Source organism: Aythya marila, assembly GCF_965140915.1.
Source record: "Aythya marila genome assembly, chromosome: Z".
NCBI classification, from domain to species: domain Eukaryota; kingdom Metazoa; phylum Chordata; class Aves; order Anseriformes; family Anatidae; genus Aythya; species Aythya marila.
The window spans coordinates 82,741,763-82,761,490 of NC_139080.1; the positions used below are offsets into that span (position 1 = coordinate 82,741,763).

At 35.5% G+C, this 19,728-nt stretch overlaps 1 protein-coding gene across 1 annotated transcript in view; it reads left to right on the forward strand.

Moving 5' to 3' along the window:
* RASA1 (RAS p21 protein activator 1) overlaps positions 1-19,728 on the forward strand; it is a 60,830-nt gene that overhangs the window by 26,234 nt on the left and 14,868 nt on the right. The window contains exons 9-17 of the mRNA XM_082783378.1: positions 3,674-3,752; positions 6,009-6,129; positions 7,848-8,004; positions 10,620-10,707; positions 12,943-13,020; positions 14,696-14,853; positions 15,155-15,231; positions 19,048-19,220; positions 19,419-19,578. Coding sequence (XP_082639504.1) covers positions 3,674-3,752; positions 6,009-6,129; positions 7,848-8,004; positions 10,620-10,707; positions 12,943-13,020; positions 14,696-14,853; positions 15,155-15,231; positions 19,048-19,220; positions 19,419-19,578 — 1,091 coding nt within the window. The remainder of the gene's footprint in view (positions 1-3,673; positions 3,753-6,008; positions 6,130-7,847; positions 8,005-10,619; positions 10,708-12,942; positions 13,021-14,695; positions 14,854-15,154; positions 15,232-19,047; positions 19,221-19,418; positions 19,579-19,728) is intronic.

A 19,728-nucleotide genomic window follows, 5' to 3' on the forward strand; every position in this document is an offset into this window, starting at 1 on the left:
GTTTCCTTGTATTTCAGATGTGAGACAGAGTTCTTCTGGGTGATCATGGGGAAAATGGTGCTGGGTGCATCTCAGGCATCTACTATTGTGCTGCATAGGTAGACTGTTTCTTCCACTAACCTTACGCATTTCCATGTGCTGCCACCACTGTGTATGTAAATTTTTTAGATCTTTTTATAAATTAATATGACTAATAGACTGTAGTTGCAGTCTGTTGTGAAGAGGTGGCTTTCATGATTTCATTATCTTCATATCAGCTCTACATAATAGCCAATCCGGAGTCTTTTGCCTGACCACTTGAGGGTCAAAATATGTAGCATATATATGGTGTTTTTATTGGAGAAATTACTTTGGCTATATAATAAAATCATATTTTCCCATGAACTTCAGGAAACAATGTAACTTTTGTGATCTTCTTGTTTATTCCATGGATAACAAGTTTCTCTGTTAACAGTCTCCTTCTTACATTTTGATGGAAAAACTGGCAAAGTCAGTTCTTGGTGCCTGTGCTGAGTTTGGCTGGGATGAAGTTCATTTTCTTCACAACAGCCAGTGTGGTGCTGTGATTGGGATTTGTAACTTAAAAAGGTGTTGGCAAGACCAGCAGCATTTAGGCTTTTGCTGGATGGTGCTTGCACAGCATCGTGGCTTTGTGTTTCCCAGAGGCACAAATTGATCAAAGAGATGCTCAGCAATAAAAACTGGAAGGGGTGTTTGGTTTTCCAGTGGCTGTTGGTCGGAGTCTGTGTGGACATCTGCCTGCTTTTTGCAAGGTGGTGAGTGATAGCGCTTGCATCACTCTGCCTTTCCCTCCACCTGCCCCCTCCCTCTCCACCTTTTCACTTATTAAACCCTCTTTGTATCGACCCACAAGTTTTCTAAAGTTTGCATTTCATGTTTCTCACGTTCTCTCCTGTCCTGTTGAGGGCAGGGAATGAGCAGGCACTGCTTGGTTTCTAGCTAAGAAGGCAGAGCCAGGCACTTCTTTGTCATGCCTGGTGACAGGACAAGAGGCAGTGGGCACAAAAGGAAGTACAGGAAATTCTGTTTAGATGTAATAAGTTCTTTTACTGCAAGGGTGACTGAACGCAGGAGCATGTTGCCCACAAAGGTGTGGAGTCTGCACTCTTGGAGATGCTACCCAAGGTCCAGAGCAACCTGCCATAGTTGACCCTGCTGTGATCTAGGGGGAGTTCAAGTGGGTGATCTCCTGAAGTGCCTTCCGTGTGCAGCAGATCTGTGGAGAACTTGCATATGCTTCACAGTCCTTGTGGGTTTGTTTGTTTTTAAAAACACCGATGTTTCAGTTCTGATTTTAGAACCTGTGGTAGGAGATGCATACCAGACCGTTTCTTCTGTCCTCTCCATCTGCCTTCTTTGCTAAATTCAACCTACATAACAGATGACTTTCAAAGATAAACAAACAAACAAAAAAAGTAATACTAAGGTTTTGTTTGTTTCTATTGATTCTACTGCAAAGAAGTGTTGACCCAGCAGTTTATAGAGGGAATTCAGTTTTCAAGTTATCTTTAACTTAACAGACAAGATGATCTGAAAATTTAATAGTTGATTGGAAGACACTTTTTGTTTCCGACTGGGGAATTAAATCTGTGTTTTGATATGCTAAACAATATGGATCTAACATGTTCATTCTTTTTCTTTATAATTTAACGTGTAGAAGGTTGTAGCTTCTGCTTTTTGGATTCTTCATTATTTTAAATGTCAGTGGTTGGAAAATCTTGAATCAATTCACCCTTTAAATTAAAAAAAAAAAAAAAAAGGATACTGCTCATAATGATAAGATGCTTTTAAAATTACCTAGGTAGCCAAGACCTGAGGAACCTAACAAGCCCTGTGCTCTGCATTCTAAAATCACTAAAGAAACTGTAATGTACTATTGAGATTATCTTTATTTCTGTATATTAAACCAAGCTTAAGGATTTTTTTATCCTTGCTTATTTATACCTTCCTTTATGCGTTTTGTGTAAGGTTTTTGTTGCTGTTAGACATTGAGAAGGGTTATGATTTCTTTTTTCCTGTCCTTTAGATGAGTTTTGTGGTCAGTCTGATTTCATGCTTGACTTCTCACACGTTAGGTAGCTCTGATCATTTGTTAAGTCATGTTTCTAGTCTTGCCTGGAGATACCTCGTATCGTTCTGTGTTTGCAGTGCTCAGTTTGTTCAGCCGCTTCAGCTGCACTAGTGTTGAAGCAATATATGTATGACCACCCAAACTGAGCTCGCTTCAGGGAGCAGAAGGCTCAGAACTAAGTCCTTAATCACTCCATCAAGGCGTAAAATACTAGCCTATATGGCACACTGACTGCAGAATAAGTTCTCAAATATAGCTGAATTTATTCTTCAGCCCATTTTATGAAATTGGAAGAAATTAGTCACTTGCTTCCTATGTTAAGGAACTCCTGGCAGGATTTTTAATCAAGGAAGGAGAGAAGGCAATGATGGTCAAGGTATTCTTGATCTGATAAATAAGAACAAATATTGAATGCTGTTTTACTTATACCTAGATGTTGGCAGCAGCTACTTTACATGCCAGATATGATGACTGTGTCATTTTATGCAGTGTGGTAAACTTTCAATTTTTACGGAGAAAATGATACACCAGGTGTATCTCAATAAAAATTACTATTATTTAAATGAAATAATTAAGAAATCAGTCATTATGCATGGCTGATAACTAAAATTTTATGTGGAACAATTCATTATTTTATCAAATGTGTACTAATTCATTGCCTTAGAAAAAAAGAAAGTGGGCTAAGATGTCTTGCCATTTTATTTAAATGTTATTGAGTTTGTTTATACTGTACCATATCTTTTCCGTGTTGGACATAGCTGTATCCAATTCTAACAGGTCAAAAATCTCTTCACTGTGCTTTGATTATATTTGCACAAATTGCAACCTATGAAGTGAGAAATCACATTCAGTGTATTTCTACTTACTTAGTTCTCTTTTTCAGGTTGATATTTTGTATATGAATGATTCATTTGTATTGGTGTTCATGTTGCTGTTCTTTATTATAGTGTAAATTTCACTAAATGTAAAAATAAGTTTAAGCAACTCATTTACCTTGAATTTCAGCTTGTGTATGTCAGTTTGTCTCCTGAGCCTTCCAAAGTGTAATCTGAATCTAATAATGATGCAGGCTTTCCTGTAGAGGGGTGCTACTGATTGTGTATTTAATTTAACATGAAACCTTAGTGATTTCCAAATATAATCTGCATGATCTGTTACAACCCTTCTCTATTTTCTGCTCTTCCCTTCCTAGGAAGAAATTGTTTTACAGACTGCAGTATGAACCATTCCCTGTTTACTCTAGGACTTTGAAAGCTATTATCAATGAACTAGCAATTTTCAGCTTAGTTGGAGAACCAGTAAAGCACATGCTATTTGAGTATGGGAAAAAAGCATCCTTGTTTGGCATTTTAAGCAACTAAACAAATCTACAGATTTTAAACTTTAGACACTATGAATTTTGTGATTTTTTTTTTTTCCTCAATGTTAGCAAATTCTCATTGCTGCAAAGGAGATTTCGATGTTTAGCACTTGATTTTATTAAATGTTGACGAATTTCTGTGATTCATATGGAAAAGCAATTCTCAGACAGGAAAAACTAACCAGTTTAATATTTAAATGCTGTTTTTCTTTCTGGAACAGTATTGCTGACATCATTGAGCACTACAGAAAAGAACAGATCGTTGAAGGATATTACCTTAAAGATCCTGTTCCAATGCAGGTAAGATTTCATTTCTGAGCATTTGGTGAAGATACTGACCTCCCCTTCATCATCATCAAGCCTGCTTATAGTATAGGACCTGAATTAAAGCAGAGATACCAGTGATATTTAAACAGCATCATCTCTAATTTTCTTTTTTTTTTTTCCAGCTGGTATATTTCTTTTTTTTTTCTCATGTGTATTCACTTATCAAAGGTAGGAACGTAGTCAACAGAATAATAGTAGGCTCTATCTGTGCTACAAGGTGTTGATCCTCTGCTGTGTGCCCCAGCTCTGCTCCCTGACTGTGCAGTGCTGTGCATTAACCCCATGTGTTAGGAGGAAATCACAGCAATCTCCAGTCTTTTGTCCCTGAGTTGTTTGTTCTGCTGGAAGAAACTTGTAGATGCAGAAAATCTTGAGTTGCAGGGTTTATTCTGGAACACTCTTGCCCCATCACAAAAGTTCATCCTTTCCTATATTCTCACTAAGCCAAGCATATCAAAGGCAATATTGTCTCATACCATTCATTCTCATAGTTGCCCTGCTGCCATCTATTCTGGTTCTAGCTGTGCTCACTCCCACCTTCTTGCTGTTTCCCAGTCTGCTGCTGGAGTGGAGTGAAAAACAGAGAAGTCCTTGGTGCTGTGCAAACACTGCTTAGCAATATACAAAACACTGGTGCATCATCAGCTGTTTTAGTCACAAATGCAAAACAGCACCATATGAACTGCTATGAAAATAAAGAACTGTCCCCACCAAAGGCAATACATTGTCATAGCTACGTTCTGTTTATAGCTCAGTCATCCTGTAAATGACTCAGGCATTCAGATTTCTCATCTATTTCTCATTTTCTAGTGGTAAGTATCAAAAAATGCAACTTTTATGTTGCATTAGTAGCCTTGCATCTTATTATTTCCATCTTCCCTGTGTTGCTGATAGTCTTGTGTCACTGATGCTCCCCAATGCAGATGTGAATTTGGAGACTAATCCTTGAAGGCTTTGCTAGTGACTTTCCTCATGCTCCATGACTCCTTTTGGGCCATAGTAGTAATTGTATTCATTTTAGTTTTTTTCATATGCACTTAGAGTTCCTTTACTAATAATTTTCTGCATAAGACTTCTGAATAATTTAAAATAACATTAAGTAATGTTCGTGAGTTTTCCTTGTTTGAAAATCTAGTGACTGGTAGTTAATTTTTAGGTTTGGCCATGTATTACCTCCCTTCCACATGCTGCCATGCTCTGTGTTTTTGAAGAAAAAAAGTTGGGAAGTTTTGGTTACTGTTAGTGTGAATCTGATGGGACTTCCTCAATATGGAGGTCACTAAAAAGACATGGTCACTAGATCTGTTTTGTGCTCTGTTCCTTGAGTAGTTACGTTACAGAGATTATCTTGTTCATAAACATCTGGATGTTGTTTCCATTGTAGGTCCTGTTAGTATTACCAAAATATTTTTCATCTTGCCTTTGCTATATTGTTCAGAACCATAGTTCTGACAAATAGATGGGCAGGAAGAAAAGTAGAAATTCAATATCGAGCCAGTTCATTTATCACTTTTTATCTCAACACTGTTCTCACTGCTTGACAGTCTTGTTTTTCATATTTCTTATGGTGAAAGACTTTTTGCTGATCAGCTTGCTAGGTAATGTCAAACTTAGCTTGGCTTTTGGCTGTTCCCATTTGTTAACTTGCTTTTCCAGATCTTACAGTTTTCTGTGTGATTTATCCTTTTTTGTCTCGTGTTTCTGCTTTCTTCTGTTGTATTCTGTTAAGAGTTCTATCCAATTAGAAGACGTGAATTTTAATGAGGTGAATGAGGGTCTGTGCAACTCTGTGGGCGTGTTGGTTTTAATTGAGATGTGTACTGTTCTTGTTGCTTCAGAGTTTGTCCCTGATTACTCTGCCTAAAAAGCCTTGATAGAAGACAGGCGCTAGATAAATCTTTCAGGACTTCCATAAATTTTACAGAAATCACTGTGAAACATGCTGCTTTCTACTTAGTGGGAAAAATACACAGATGTTACCTTATAAAAGCTGGTCTGTATTGATAACTTTTATCATGACTCTGATCTAATAATTCCACAGAAAATAGTTAAATTACATTTCTAGCATGAGTATATTACTAAAAATTCATGGGTTTTAATAAAGCAGCGTAGAGAACAGTATTAAAGATTTGGTAGTAAGATGATCTTGGTTGCAGCCTCAGTATGTGATTTTTTTTTTTTTAATGGTGGTTTCTGAGCCTAAGATATGTTTTCTTCCTTGTTTACTAGCACCAAGAGCAAGTGCTTAATGATACGGTGGATGGAAAAGAAATCTACAATACAATTCGTCGCAAAACAAAGGATGCTTTTTATAAAAATATTGTCAAGAAAGGCTATCTTTTGAAAAAAAGTGAGTTCTGTTTGGTGTTTTGTTTTTTTTTTTTTTAAACAGACCTGGGTACACATACAGTGAATTTAGTGTATAATACTGGTACTACAAAGAACAAAATTAAAGTGGGCAAAATGTTGTAGAATGTATGTAAAGAGTGTTGAAGTTTCTTTCCTTGACTTGCTTATGAATAGAAATAGATAATGTTTTCACACTGCATATAGTTTTGTGTGTTGTTTTGGAGTTTTTCATTGTAAAAAAAATCAGAGTACAGCACTACAACTAGACATACCTATCAAAGTTAGCTTTCAAACTAATTTAACAAGATGCATTTCCATGAAAAGTATTTTATATGGAACTCAAAAAAAAATCCTGCAGACAGAATATATTAGCGCTAGAATAGTACAAATCAATTCATTTGTACAGCTCTTTCGTTAGTCCAAGTTAGGTTGTATGTTTTAAATTAAAAAAAGTATTTTTATGTACAAGATATATAACATTTTGGAGGATCTAACACTGATACCATCACCATAATGTGCAATGAAAGGATCAAAAGTAGACTGATGTGTTATTTTATATGCCTGAAGAATTGCCACTCAGCAAGTCTTTAAGGTTCTGGAGCAGCTAGTACTTTACAAAGTGTTGATTTTTACTTTTTTTAAATCAACTTTAATGGAAACAAAACAGATCAATAACAAAAGATTTGATGACATAAATGACAGAGACCGCAGCTAGAAGGATAAATTATAGATGGTATTGTAGGTAGAAAGCAAAAAGTGAGGAAAAAGTATGAAGTCAAATATTGCCTAATAATAATAATAATAAAAAAAAAAAGGCACAATCATAGATCTTACAAACAGAACAAGGAAAACATCTATTGCGAAGTTTAATTCTGAGGGAAGCTGTACAGGGACATGGCAGAGTGAGGAACTGGATGAGAATGAAGAGAAGTTCAGTTAAATGGGGTAATGATATACTTTAAAAGTGCAAACAGGATTACTGAGCAGGTGTAGAGAGATGCCCATAGCTGCGTATGGAACTATAATGAAATCACTCTTCATCCAGCAGACTGTGTGGTAACTGGATGTTAGTCATCGTTTCAAAAACAATACTAGTAGTCATTCATTAAAGCCTGTGGTGGATTTGTGATGATCAAAGCGTAATGTTAAGGCTGAACATTTTTCTAAAATGCAAACTTATATGTGACTCATAAGAATTAGTTCCAGAACGTTCTTATCTATCAAAGTTCAGAGAATGTTTTCTCTGAAACAAGGGAACTAGCCAAATTATTGCAGATGGGTGCGTTAGGATACTGTTATAAATTGGTCAAAGTTCATGAATAATTTTCTCATGTCAAGACTTTATTTCTTAATTAAAACTGTTGTAATAAATGAGATCACAGCATCAGGACATTATTTGTAAGCATACAGGGTCTTCCTGCTGATATGAACCAGTTGTCCAGGCAGCTCATATACACTTCCTTAATCCTGTTGAGATTGGTGAAAACATTTAGAGACCCTTTTGCAACTGTACCTGAATTATGACAAGGGTCTAGATTTAGCTACATGTTGCATAATATTTAGTATCTATACTGATAGTATACCTGTTGTGATTAGCTATATATTGTTCTTCTGTTTGCAGTTTGACAAAAGCTTACTACTCTGTTCCATTATCTTCATTTATAAAATTTCCATTTTCTTCAGAATACTATATTAACTTCTTGCTTTGCTTTTCTACAGGTAAAGGAAAGAGATGGAAAAACTTGTACTTTATATTAGAGGGAAACGATGCCCAGCTTATTTATTTTGAAAGTGAAAAGCGAGCCACGAAACCCAAAGGACTAATAGACCTTAGTGTGTGTTCCGTCTACGGAGTACATGACAGTTTGTTTGGCAGGTGGGATGCTGGCTTTTGGTTCTTGTATGTGCAGCAGGAGAACTGACTGCTCATTTGAAGCATGTACAATGTATGTGCAATGTGTTGCCAGGGAGCAGGTTGCTTTGACTTGCCTTGTAACTCTTGGTTCATACTTAGTTGCTAGCAAGAGTTCATAAACAGCTTGTAGTTAAAACTTCAGTATTCAGCGTTAAAGCTTTATTGTGAAATGAGGTGTGATAACGATTCAAGCATTCGCATTATTGAATATTAAGTGTAATAATTGCTCAGTGTTTCATCTTCTACACATTAGAAATAGTGAGTGAATGCTCAGGGTTTTAATCTTTTGAATCTAGAATTGACAAGGAATTTGGAATTTTCTTAAATTCCAAAAGGTCTACATTTCTTTGATAGGCAGTTGAAAGCTAACTTGGTTAAGCAGAGTTTGTAAGTGTTTTTGTATTTAAGAATGAGTACTTCTGATAGATCAGACCAACTTTAAAAGTAAGTTAATTCATAAGTCAACATCCTTATAAATTTTTTCAAAAACAAAAACTATACTCAGATAATTTTCAGATCAAATCTTATTTACTCTAATACTTTAGATACAAGTCCACTGACCTCTATTTAAAGCTATATACAAGAAACATGAATGCTTACTCCTAGAAGTGTCAGATTAAAAATAATTAAATAGAAATTCTGGTAAAACCCATGTATTATCATTTAATCAAAGGGGATTTGTAGCCAATTTCATGTGATCTTTTTTTGCAAAAAAAAAAAAAAACAAAAAACTGCCCTTGAACATACATGTTTAAAATTAGTGGTGTTTCTTAAGCTGGAAAGATTTTTGCTCCACCAGGTTTTTTCACTCTTAAATTCTAAAAGCCCATGAAACTAATGGAATGAGGAGCATACACATAAATAAAGTGTAACAGAACAGACAAAAAAAAAAAAAAACACAACCAACCAAAAAAAAAAACACTACTACAGAAATGTTCCTCATGTGAGATAGCAATTACAAAGGAAGCTTTGGTGTACATTTTAAAGGAGAAGTTTGTTTAATGGTGACCTTTTCTTAAGCAGCTTCCAAAAACCCCTGTGCTGTTTTTAATATGAAGTTGGAGAGTCAGTGGTACTAAATGTGGGTAGAAGAAGATGCATGGTTGCATCACCTCAGGAAGCTGCTAATAAGGAACTGTAGCTGAGATAAAGTTCCTCCTATACTTTAAGTAGCTGGTATTAGGAGAAGGAAAAAAAGAAAAAAAAAAAAAAAAAAAGGAAAACAATACAAACCCTTCTTTTATCATTTTCTCAGAAGTACAGTGAGGTCTGTAGTTTTGCTTGTTTCTTTGGGGGCAGTGATTTAAGTAGCCCCAGCTCTGGTTACATCCTGCTCTCCCCCATCCTTCTGTGGCATGGAGACAAAATGCTGTGTCGGCATTTCACCAGGCACTGAAGTGGATGGAGGAACTGAAGAGTGACATGCCATTGCAAATGAAAAAATAAGATCCTCCTTGTAATGTTGTGTTTAGGACAGCTAAATTCGTTCGAACATAACGTGGAAGTTTGTGAATGAACTGTGCGCTTGCAATAGCTTATAATTTAACAACATAAAGATAGTCTTGATAGTCTTTTTGACAAATGAGTGGGGTTATACAAAATGGCAAGGACACCATGGTTATGTTTAAGGTTTTAGAGTGTGATACATACAAGCCTCTAAAGCATAGCTTAGTGATGTGGTTTAGTGGACTTGTTAGTGTTAGGTCAGAGGTTGGACTAGGTGAACTTTACAGGTCGCTTCCAACCTAGATGCTTCTGTGATTCTGTGACATACGTCAGACGAGTAGTGTGTGCTCCAATACACATTTTATTAGTTTTGAGACCTGTGGAACACAGGATATAGAGGATTCGTTATGTTAGTGCCATTCCCTGAGCTCCCGAAAGAACAAATCTTTAACTTGTCATTAATTGTGGGAACTAATGCTGAACTTCTGCTTGTTTTAAAAAGCCTGTGGGAGTAGTCCTCAACCCAGATAGTTCTCAGATGATTAGTTTTTTGCTTAGACTACAAGATAGTATACGTGCATATTCATTATAAAACATTTTAAAAGTTTCTTAATGCTCAAAACAAAACTAGCTGTACAGAAACACTATTTTCCTAAAATTATATAATGTGTTCAAACCAAAATATAGTTTTGAAGCATGGGAGAAGTTTTGTTGTTGGAGTCCATCCTGTCTCTCCTTTCTCCGTGGGTGCTGTTGCTAGAGTTGTGCTCACCCCAAGTTGATGCCATGTTCAATGCTCCTTTCAGACAATCAGCAGAAAAATTAGTCCAGTGTAAATGTCATTTTAATTCATTCCAGCTGGAAGGGACCTTCAGAGATCAACCAGTCCAACTGCCTGACCAGTTCAGGGCTGAGCAGAAGTCAAAGCGTGGTACTGAGGGCATTGTCCAAACGCCTCTTGGACAGGCTCAGGGTGCCCAGCACCTTGCTAGGAAGCCTGTTGCAGTGTCTGGCCACCCTCAGGGTAAAGAAAGGCTTCCCGATGCCCAGTCTGAGATTAATAAGTAAAGGTGTCTGTCAATATTATGAAGATTAATAAAACATATCTTTTTGTTTTGTTTATCTTTAAGGCCAAACTGTTTTCAGATAGTAGTTCAGCACTTTAGTGAAGAGCATTACATCTTTTACTTTGCAGGCGAAACTCCAGAACAAGCACAGGTGAGAGCTTTTGTTGGTAAATATAATTTTAAAAGTGATTTGTTTGCCTTGTAGTGTTCAATGATACCACCCTTCTGTAGCAGGAACCAAGTATACCACAAATAGGTAGTGGTTAAGTCTATATTAGCAGGTGTTACAATGCAGTAGTAGGAGATAGATGAGGGAAACTATTGCTGAGAATCCAGCACCTGCCTACCTGTGTTTTTTTTCTAGTTTGGACAGGTTCAGGTGCCAAGGACTGAAAATCCATTATGTTGTTTAATGTTTTTTGGAGAACATCTCTTCTGTTATAATTCAGTACAGAAAAATAAGTTGCTCTCCAAGTGTTTTCTATATTGGCAAATCAGAGCACAGCGTTTGGGAGTTTTCTTTGAGAGCACTTTCCTTATACACAGTAAAATGTACGTGAGCCCTGTGACCAAAGTCTGTGGAATGACTGCCTTCTGCAGCTATTTTTCCTGTCCATAAATTGATGTTTTTTCATAGCTTTGGGCCCTGATTATTCATGAAAAATAACATTTTCTGTTTTCAGTCAGTATCATTTAGTTTCTACCTCTCTAGCAGTTGGATTTGTCGATTAAGAGTTATAAGACAGGAGCCTAATGCTCTGAAATTCACTTACCAGCAGGAGAGCATATGCAAGATAAAAACAATGTTTTTATTTAATAAGGTCACAGTTCTGATATATACAGGTTCCATCAGGAGTTAAGCTTTGCATGTGATTTAATAGGAATCAAATTAAACCTGTTTAAAACACTTGTAACAGGCTGCTATTCACCAGTGCATTAAGGGTTATATAAATTTAGTATTCTTCCAGTGCTGTAAGCACAGAAAAGCACAAATTTTCCTGTTAATTTATTATAAATTCATGGAAGTTACTGAGATGACATAAGAATATTTCAGTGATGTTTATCATGTAACTCTTAATGTACTATCTTTAGAAGCAGCATGCGGTATAGTAATTGAGAGTACATACATTACGTAATTTTTTACATTAATTTTAATGTAGTTCTGAAGCTTCTGAAACAGAAGCTTCTGTTTCGAGAAGCTCCTGCTTTCTTTACTTTATAACATTTTATATAGAAGACTAGTTTTATTCCTATATTCTGGAAAATATAATGGTTCTCGTGTAATGCAAATAAATATCAAAGCAACCATCCTGTGGGTTATGTGTAGTCTTTAAGTACAAAGCATAAGTGAATGTGAAGGGTGGTACGCTAGTGTCATTGTGTTTGTAGTGGCACATTGTTCTCACTGCTGTAAGTTTTGGCATTTAAGGGGATAGGTTTTCCTGTTATGAGTGAGTATTAAGGTATACTGTGCATCTAGGAGTTATTCCTGTAAATTTACAGTATTTTGGAGGCCTTTGTTTTTTTTTTGATCACTACTCCTTACTAGAATAAGAAAAGAAATCCATTAAAACACTGTGCAGTGCAGTTGAAAGCCTTTCCTACCGTGGAAGGTTTAGCAAGCCGAAACCTAACTCAAGCTGAGAAGAGTCTAGTTGAGAAGAGCTGCAGAAGATGATGTTCCAAAGCTAAGACCCTGTACAAAGCTCTTCTGTTAGGAACTTTCTTACACTCCTGTGACTTTTTCAGAGGTGACCTGGTAAGTTGGTGGTGCCTCTTAGCAGCTTATTCAGTTTAAAAAAATGCACAAAGGTTCCATAGTCAGTTTGGTGTTAGATAACCTGTGTGTTTTCTTTATTGAAATGAAATCCATCTATCTGTTCTGCTTTATGCATCCATGAGCAGACAAAAGGGGGGTGTATGGTATACTTATCGTTGTTTAGTGCTGCTGTAGTTTTTGGTTGAAGTATACAAGTACTGTGACTGCAATACAGAAATATTGGAGAGAAAAATCAGAACTATTTGTCTTGTTAACAGGTATTTTCTCTGAAGCAAACAAGTTTTGCTTCATTTTATATGCCCTTTGTAATTTAATGTAATACTACTAGCTTGGAAAATTGACAAAAGTCATGCTGTATAGATCTCATTAGCAATGCTTGGTATTTCCAAAATAGAAAATGGTTTGGATTAGCAAATTCTTTTTGCATTTGCTTGTTAAGGATAAGAATTTTACTTTAACAAATTTGAATACCTTGGAATTGCGTAAAACATTAAGCTAGGGGAATACTTGAGATATTCAACATATCTTTTTAGATGTCTAGCCCATTGCAAGAATCACTGTCTGACTTTGTTTCATTACGCTATTCCACATCCTTCTCTCTCTTAGGACTGGATGAAAGCTCTGCAGATGTTTTGCAGTTTAAGAAAAACCAGTCCAGGAACATCAAATAAACGTCTACGTCAGGTGAAGCTGTGTAGTTAATATGAGTCTTCTAAGGGGAAGGGAGGGGGGAGTGTTTTGTCTCCTTGTGAAATGAAACTGATAAATCTGAGAATTTTCCTTTCAACAAATTCTGCATGTACTTGCTTTTCATTTTAGAGTTATGCAGAACCAGAAACATTTCAACTTTGCTATAACACATGTACACGTAAAGACCAAGTGTTTTAGGGAATCTGCAGATGCTATGCTAAATATTACTGTCTGACCTCATTTGAGTAAAAGTGTAAAGAAGTCAGCATTTGTATCACCTTATTCCTTTAGATTCTCTACATTTGAGAAGCTTTACAAGAAATTGGCAGACTTATGTATAAACAAAATGCTTGTTTAACTATTCATTTTTAGTAGCAAATACGTGCTGGTCCGTTCTTGTAGCATAGTATCTCACATGGAATTGCTGTCATGGCCAGAATTTCTTACAGATGTAGATGACAAATAGCCATAAATGATTAAGTCTGTAATGAGTGGAGAGTAACGGGAAAATAATTCAAGAATGCCTGATAGTTTTGAATGCTAGGATCACCAAAAGTAATTATTTTAGCAGGCTGTGGAAAAAGAAATAGAATACAATGTTTTTCAGCACACACAGAATTATTCTGTAGTTAGTATTAAAGAAGATTAAATGCTTCTGAAGGAAAGAACTAATTGACTTCACAGATGAACTGGCAGGTGAAAATTGTGGGCTTGTTTTTTTTTATTTTTTGCAGTTTGCAAAAGCTAAACAGAGTGGCAATCTGAACTAATTCTGTTCTTCAAAAAACAAAATGTTTATCTCCATACAGGAATACAATAGGAAATAGGTAAAAAGTATGTGTGAGTCATCAAGATGAAAGATTAAAAAAAAATCGCACACTTCTATTTCTATCCTAGAGAAATTATGTCAGGGAACATAAAAATGTGAAGAGAAAACAGATCAATTAGTTCGTATCTGCATGTTCTGCAGAGTGTAATGGAAAATAAAATCCTGCTGGTGACTTTTATGGTGTAAGCTGTCTTCAAAGAGAATGTAAAGAAACTAATGTGAATTGTTACATAATTTTCCTGTAAAGTCATTTGAAATTAGTGGTGCTGAATATTTGAATTTAAATAGAATGTTGACCCGATCAAATGTGGTGATTCCTGTATTTATTATATGTATATGACATCAGCTGGTATCAGTAGTTGTTTGAGTCAGATACAAATTACACGTGTTTCAGAATTTTGTATGGTAGGAGGCAGTTCAAAATATTCTTCAAAGCAATTTTACATAATCTGTTAGGAAAGCACCAAGTACACTATTGTGTTTGCAGTCATCCATCCATGGCTGTTACTCAAAGTGCTGGCTCTTGATTTCAGTAAAATTTTCTCTGCATAGAACAGCTAGTATTTGCAAATCCTAATGTCTCATGGGATGCGTTAAAACATATGGTGCCAGAGATTTGTTTTCAGTAATTATTTGATATTACTGTTACTTTGTCACTGGTACCTCTTAAAGTGTTGTTCCATTACATATGTTCTTTGCTCTCTCTGTCAGGAAATTATAGTTTGGATTCAGTATTTATACGTTAATGTTAAGCTTCCCCATGGAGGAAGAAAGCTTATATTCATTTGTTATGTATTTCTGTTGTAGTAAAAAGAAGTAAATCTTTTGTATTTTCTTTAGGTCAGCAGTCTTATTTTGCATGTAGAAGAAGCTCATACCCTCCCAGTAAAGCATTTTACTAATCCGTATTGCAACATCTACCTGAACAGTGTCCAGGTAGCAAAAACACATATCAGGGAAGGGCAGAACCCTGTGTGGTCAGAAGAATTTGTTTTTGAGTAAGTCTTACTCTTCTTGAATTACCAAGTTTCACTTGTAAGATGCATTGCATTTATATTTTTTAACACTGTGTTGTCTGTTGTGTATGCTTTTTAAAAAAGTTGTATGTGTGGTTATACAACAGAAAAATTTTAATCATAAATGCATGGGCTGAATTTTCTGTAGGTATCTAAATATCTTCGTTAATGTAAGTGTGCATCTTTGGCTGTAAATGAGAATTCAGGATTGGATTGAGTTTAGAATAAGGTTAAATGCCAGCCAAGTATAGTATTAATTGAGGCTTTCTGTCTTTTCTCCTAGTGATCTTTCATCTGATATTAATAGATTTGAGATAAGTCTTAGTAACAAAACAAAGAAAAGTAAAGATCCAGATATATGTAAGTATTTTTCTGTAAAAGTTGCATATGTATTGCAGCAATGGATTCTTTGTGCAGTTTTCATTACTCTTGTAATTGTCACAAGAGAATTACATTTATTTTTTCACTTACCACACGACTGTATTTGTATGTTTTGGATGTTTCTTACTGGGTTTGCATTAATGTTTTTTACAGTGAAAGCTTCCATGTTTTCAGTAATAAAATGCACAGTAATCCAGTCCTATGTATTTCATGGCTTTCATAGTTCTTTGCTGGAATAGCTATTATGTTATACGATGACTGTGCCTACCCAAAAGCAAGGGGAAAAAGTCTGCTTTTTAAGTACTGTCTCACTGAGCTAATTTCTGGGATCTGTTTGAAGTATGAGTGTATGGGACTCTTTCTCTGTTTAATTTTTTGTTGCTCCCAGTGAAAAAGGAAAGGGAGGAAAATGGTACTTTGATCATTTATAAAAAAATAATTAAAAAAATCACCACCTTGAGAGTCACTGGAACAAACTTTGCCTGGTATTCTTTGTTTTACCCCATCTGTGTACTTTCATTGTTCTGCTTCTGGGCTTAATTTATATTTTTATTTTTAAAATTTATATTAATTTGTATTTTATATTAATTTATAAAATATAAATTAATATAAAATATAAATTAATATAAAATATATTAATTTATATTTTCTTACACCTTCTACAGGAGTTCGCAAGAATTTGCTTTTTTTTTTTTTTGTTACCTAGACAGCTGCTTCTTCAGCACTTGTTTTGTTTCTATTCCAGCAATTTAATAGGAAGCTGGTAGGCCCAGAAAAGAAAGGGCTCAATCTGAAGAATGTATTCTGAGCTTATTATATATACGTGTGTGTGTGTATATATATAATTTGTGTATATATATATAAATTATATATTTACAAATTACATATATATAGTTATATGTATATACTATATATACATATTTTATGTATATGTAATATATAATTTGTATATATAATATATATATTATATATGCATATATATATTGTTTTATATATTGTTCAAGTTTGGTTCCCTTCCCACACAGTGTGTTTTAGGCTTTTTCTTCTATTCAAAGTATCTTTGTTTGCTGATGCACCCATTCTGTAGCAGCATCAGCCCCCACCTCCTCCTTGCTATGCACACATCCTCAGCCTGTTTGAAGAATTTTTCCTTTCCACTGTATTCAGACCTGTCTGTCTGAAAGCCTGGCAGAATATTTATAATCTATTGGAAATGTTTTCGGTTTATGTATATTGTGTTACTGGCCTGTTTTTTTTATGCCTTGTTGATAATTTTGTGATTTTTTCAGAGAAGAGATATGTAGAGAAGAGATTGTAGCTGTGACCAAAGTAGAAGAATTACTACTCAGTTTGAATGCTCTTGGAGCACCTCATTCAATTCCAAAACTTTGCCCTTCCTCTGACTAGAAAAATTCTTGCATACCTGGAGGAAAAAGATAGATTTCTTCTGACAGACAAAAGGGCTCTAGTTGCTGTTTTGAGCATGTGATTGCACTGTTACTATATTCATTTGAGCTAGAAAAGAAATTAGCTACCTGAACCATGTTGTTAGTAAAACAAGAACCTTTACCAGGGTAGTTTGTGAATGGAATGCTTAAGCAATTTCTTTAGAATTGTTTTTTGCAGTTTGCTTCTCTCAGTCCAGGTTAGGAAGATTGTGTTGACTTCAAATGCATCCAGCTGCCAGGGAGGTGATGGGTGCCTTACTGACAGAGTTACTTGACAGTTACTGTTACGCGCACTCTTAGTGCATAACTCAACCCTAATTTCATTTTGAGGAAAAAAGGAAAAATTCAACTCAAGTGGAATTAACATATATCTCTGCCCTGTTAAATATTTGAAATAAAATGGAGGGAAAAAAAATGAGCTAAAACAGACCTAGATATCTTGCCTGAATAAATCCTGAACTCTCCAAAAGCAGGATAACTAGCTGCTTTCGTGAACATTCAGCTTTTCAAATAGTTACTAAATGTGGATTGCTCTGAAATGGGAGTCATGTGAGGCTGGTACTGTAATCTTCCCCGTTATTTAAGTCATCTTTTCTGCTAGCTGCTTCTGTCATATGTACAGATTAAGGTCCTGAAAATCTGGTATGGATCTCGCTGCTTTATGTCTTCATCATAACACAGAAATAAATACTAAAATAAGAGCAAGAAGGCTGGTTCTTCATTACTTTAAAATGCTTACTGAGCTCTCAAGTTTTTGACTTTGATGTTTGTCTGTTATAAATAATCCATAATTATTTTAGTCTTCTTGCTTTTAAAAATTATTTCAAGTATACAGAAATGATACTAAGAAGTTTATTAATTCTGTTCAGTTTTTCTTTATTTCTCTCAGAAAGAGAAACTGGTAATTTGCATAAGGATTTGTTCAAATGAATACATATAAACATCTTAAAAAAGAGAAAACACAACAAAGCCATAGACCGTACTCCATCTGCTGCTACTGAGAACTGGAATGCGAGCTCTGGTCTAGTTTTTGTACTAGCACAGTTGGTTCATTTAAATTAGTTAATGGTGAAAAAGAAACGTTTTTGAAAAAGAAACATTTTTGTAATGGAGGGGGTCAACACAGGCAGGCAAGTCTGTAGAGCAAAATAATAGCTTAGGTTTTTCCTTTCAGGCAGAGTTTTTATTTACAGTAGTGCCACAGCTTGTTTTTGAAGGTGCTAGTTTAGATTATGCAACTGTCAGGAGAAAAAAGGATCACTGTGGTGCATGCTTGACGGTTCTGTGGCCCTGGGAAGTCAGCCTACTAGTACTGGCTAGAGACTTGCTGCCTTCCCTCCCTAATTTCCAGGCAATGTTACAGTTATGAATGCTCCTAGTCACAGGAAAGAAAGAAAGAATCAGATTATTCTAGATCTTGTATCTCACCGTCCCCATCAGTGAGAAGTACATGCCATGTTTGTGAGCAAAGCAAGAAAACACATTACTTATTTGTGGGTGTATAGCACCTTTGCTGGGAAGAAATATTCTAGGAAAGTTGGTTGATAGGATTGTGGTCCCATCCACACTGGTGATAAGTAACAGATGATAAATTGTTTTTCACACTGCTCAGCTGACCTGAATGCATTATCTTACATCAGTTTATCAGCTCCAGAGAATGTGAAATAGGCAAATGGCATGTCCTGAATTCAGCATTATAAATATGATGATATTCTGTTCCAGTATTAAATGATAACCTGATTGCACCTGTTGCAACACTGAGGCAATAGAAAGTCTGCTGGAATTGTCAACAATTTCTGAAGGGCCATGTTATGTATAGGCTTTGCAGAATTGTGAAAAATCAAAGACTGTTTGCTTGGGGGTATTTTAATACGAGAAACTTAAGTAGTGTCTCTATAAGAATAAATAATAAAAAGTAACAGAGTGGTCAGGGAGCAGGCCTGACAGTAATATCAGCCCAAAGCTGGAAAAACAACAACACAGTGAATTCTGAACACTTTATAAGCTTTTATTTTCAGACTACTACCAGGAATTACAGGGTAGCACTTTCTTTACCCTCTACATGGGTGTTAAAAAAGAAAATTGTTAATATCCAGTGTCATTTTTGATTGTATATTTATACATTACTTACAGAACAGCACCTTGTACTTACTTCCACTTCAGTTCACAGGAATATTTTAAACCAATGAATAGAGAACTTGCTAATATATTGGTGGCAGAAATCTTGATTACTGTTATTAATACTCTTGCTGAAATGAGATGGGATGTGACAAAAATACAGTTTTTATTCTATACTAACACTGTTTTGCTGGTGATAACTTAACTGAAAAATGCTTTTTTCCTTAAGTGTTTATGCGTTGCCAACTAAGCCGATTGCAAAAAGGACATGCAACAGATGAGTGGTTTCAACTCAGTTCCCACGTACCATTAAAGGGTATTGAGCCAGGATCTTTGCGTGTTCGAGCACGGTATTCTATGGAGAAAATCATGCCAGAAGAGGAGTACAGTGAGTTTAAAGAGGTATAAAATTATTTAACTTTCCTTAGTTCACCAGTCAAAACTCGCTTTGTCTGTTTGAGACAGATTTCAGTAACACAGGTTGACATCATTATATTTGTAGTGACTTCTGTTTCTCTATAGATGTATGATACCAGTTTCTTCAAAAACTGTTATAATATTCAGAAACTTCTAACATATAAAATTATGTTTTTCTTCCAGCTTATACTCCAGAAGGAGCTTCATGTAGTCTATGCCTTATCACACGTTTGTGGACAGGACAGAACACTGTTGGCTGGCATTTTATTGAAGATTTTTCTTCATGAAAAGCTTGAGTCCTTGTTGTTACGAACACTAAATGACAGGGAAATAAGCATGGAAGGTATTGTACTAACTACACTAAAGTTTACTGAAACTGTGGGCGGGTAGGGAGGGAAGGGCTCTGGTGCCTTCTGTTTTTCTTTATTTGCGACACACATAGAAATGTAAACACCAGTTATTTTCACTGCTCTGTCTCCTTTCTCAGCCTTTC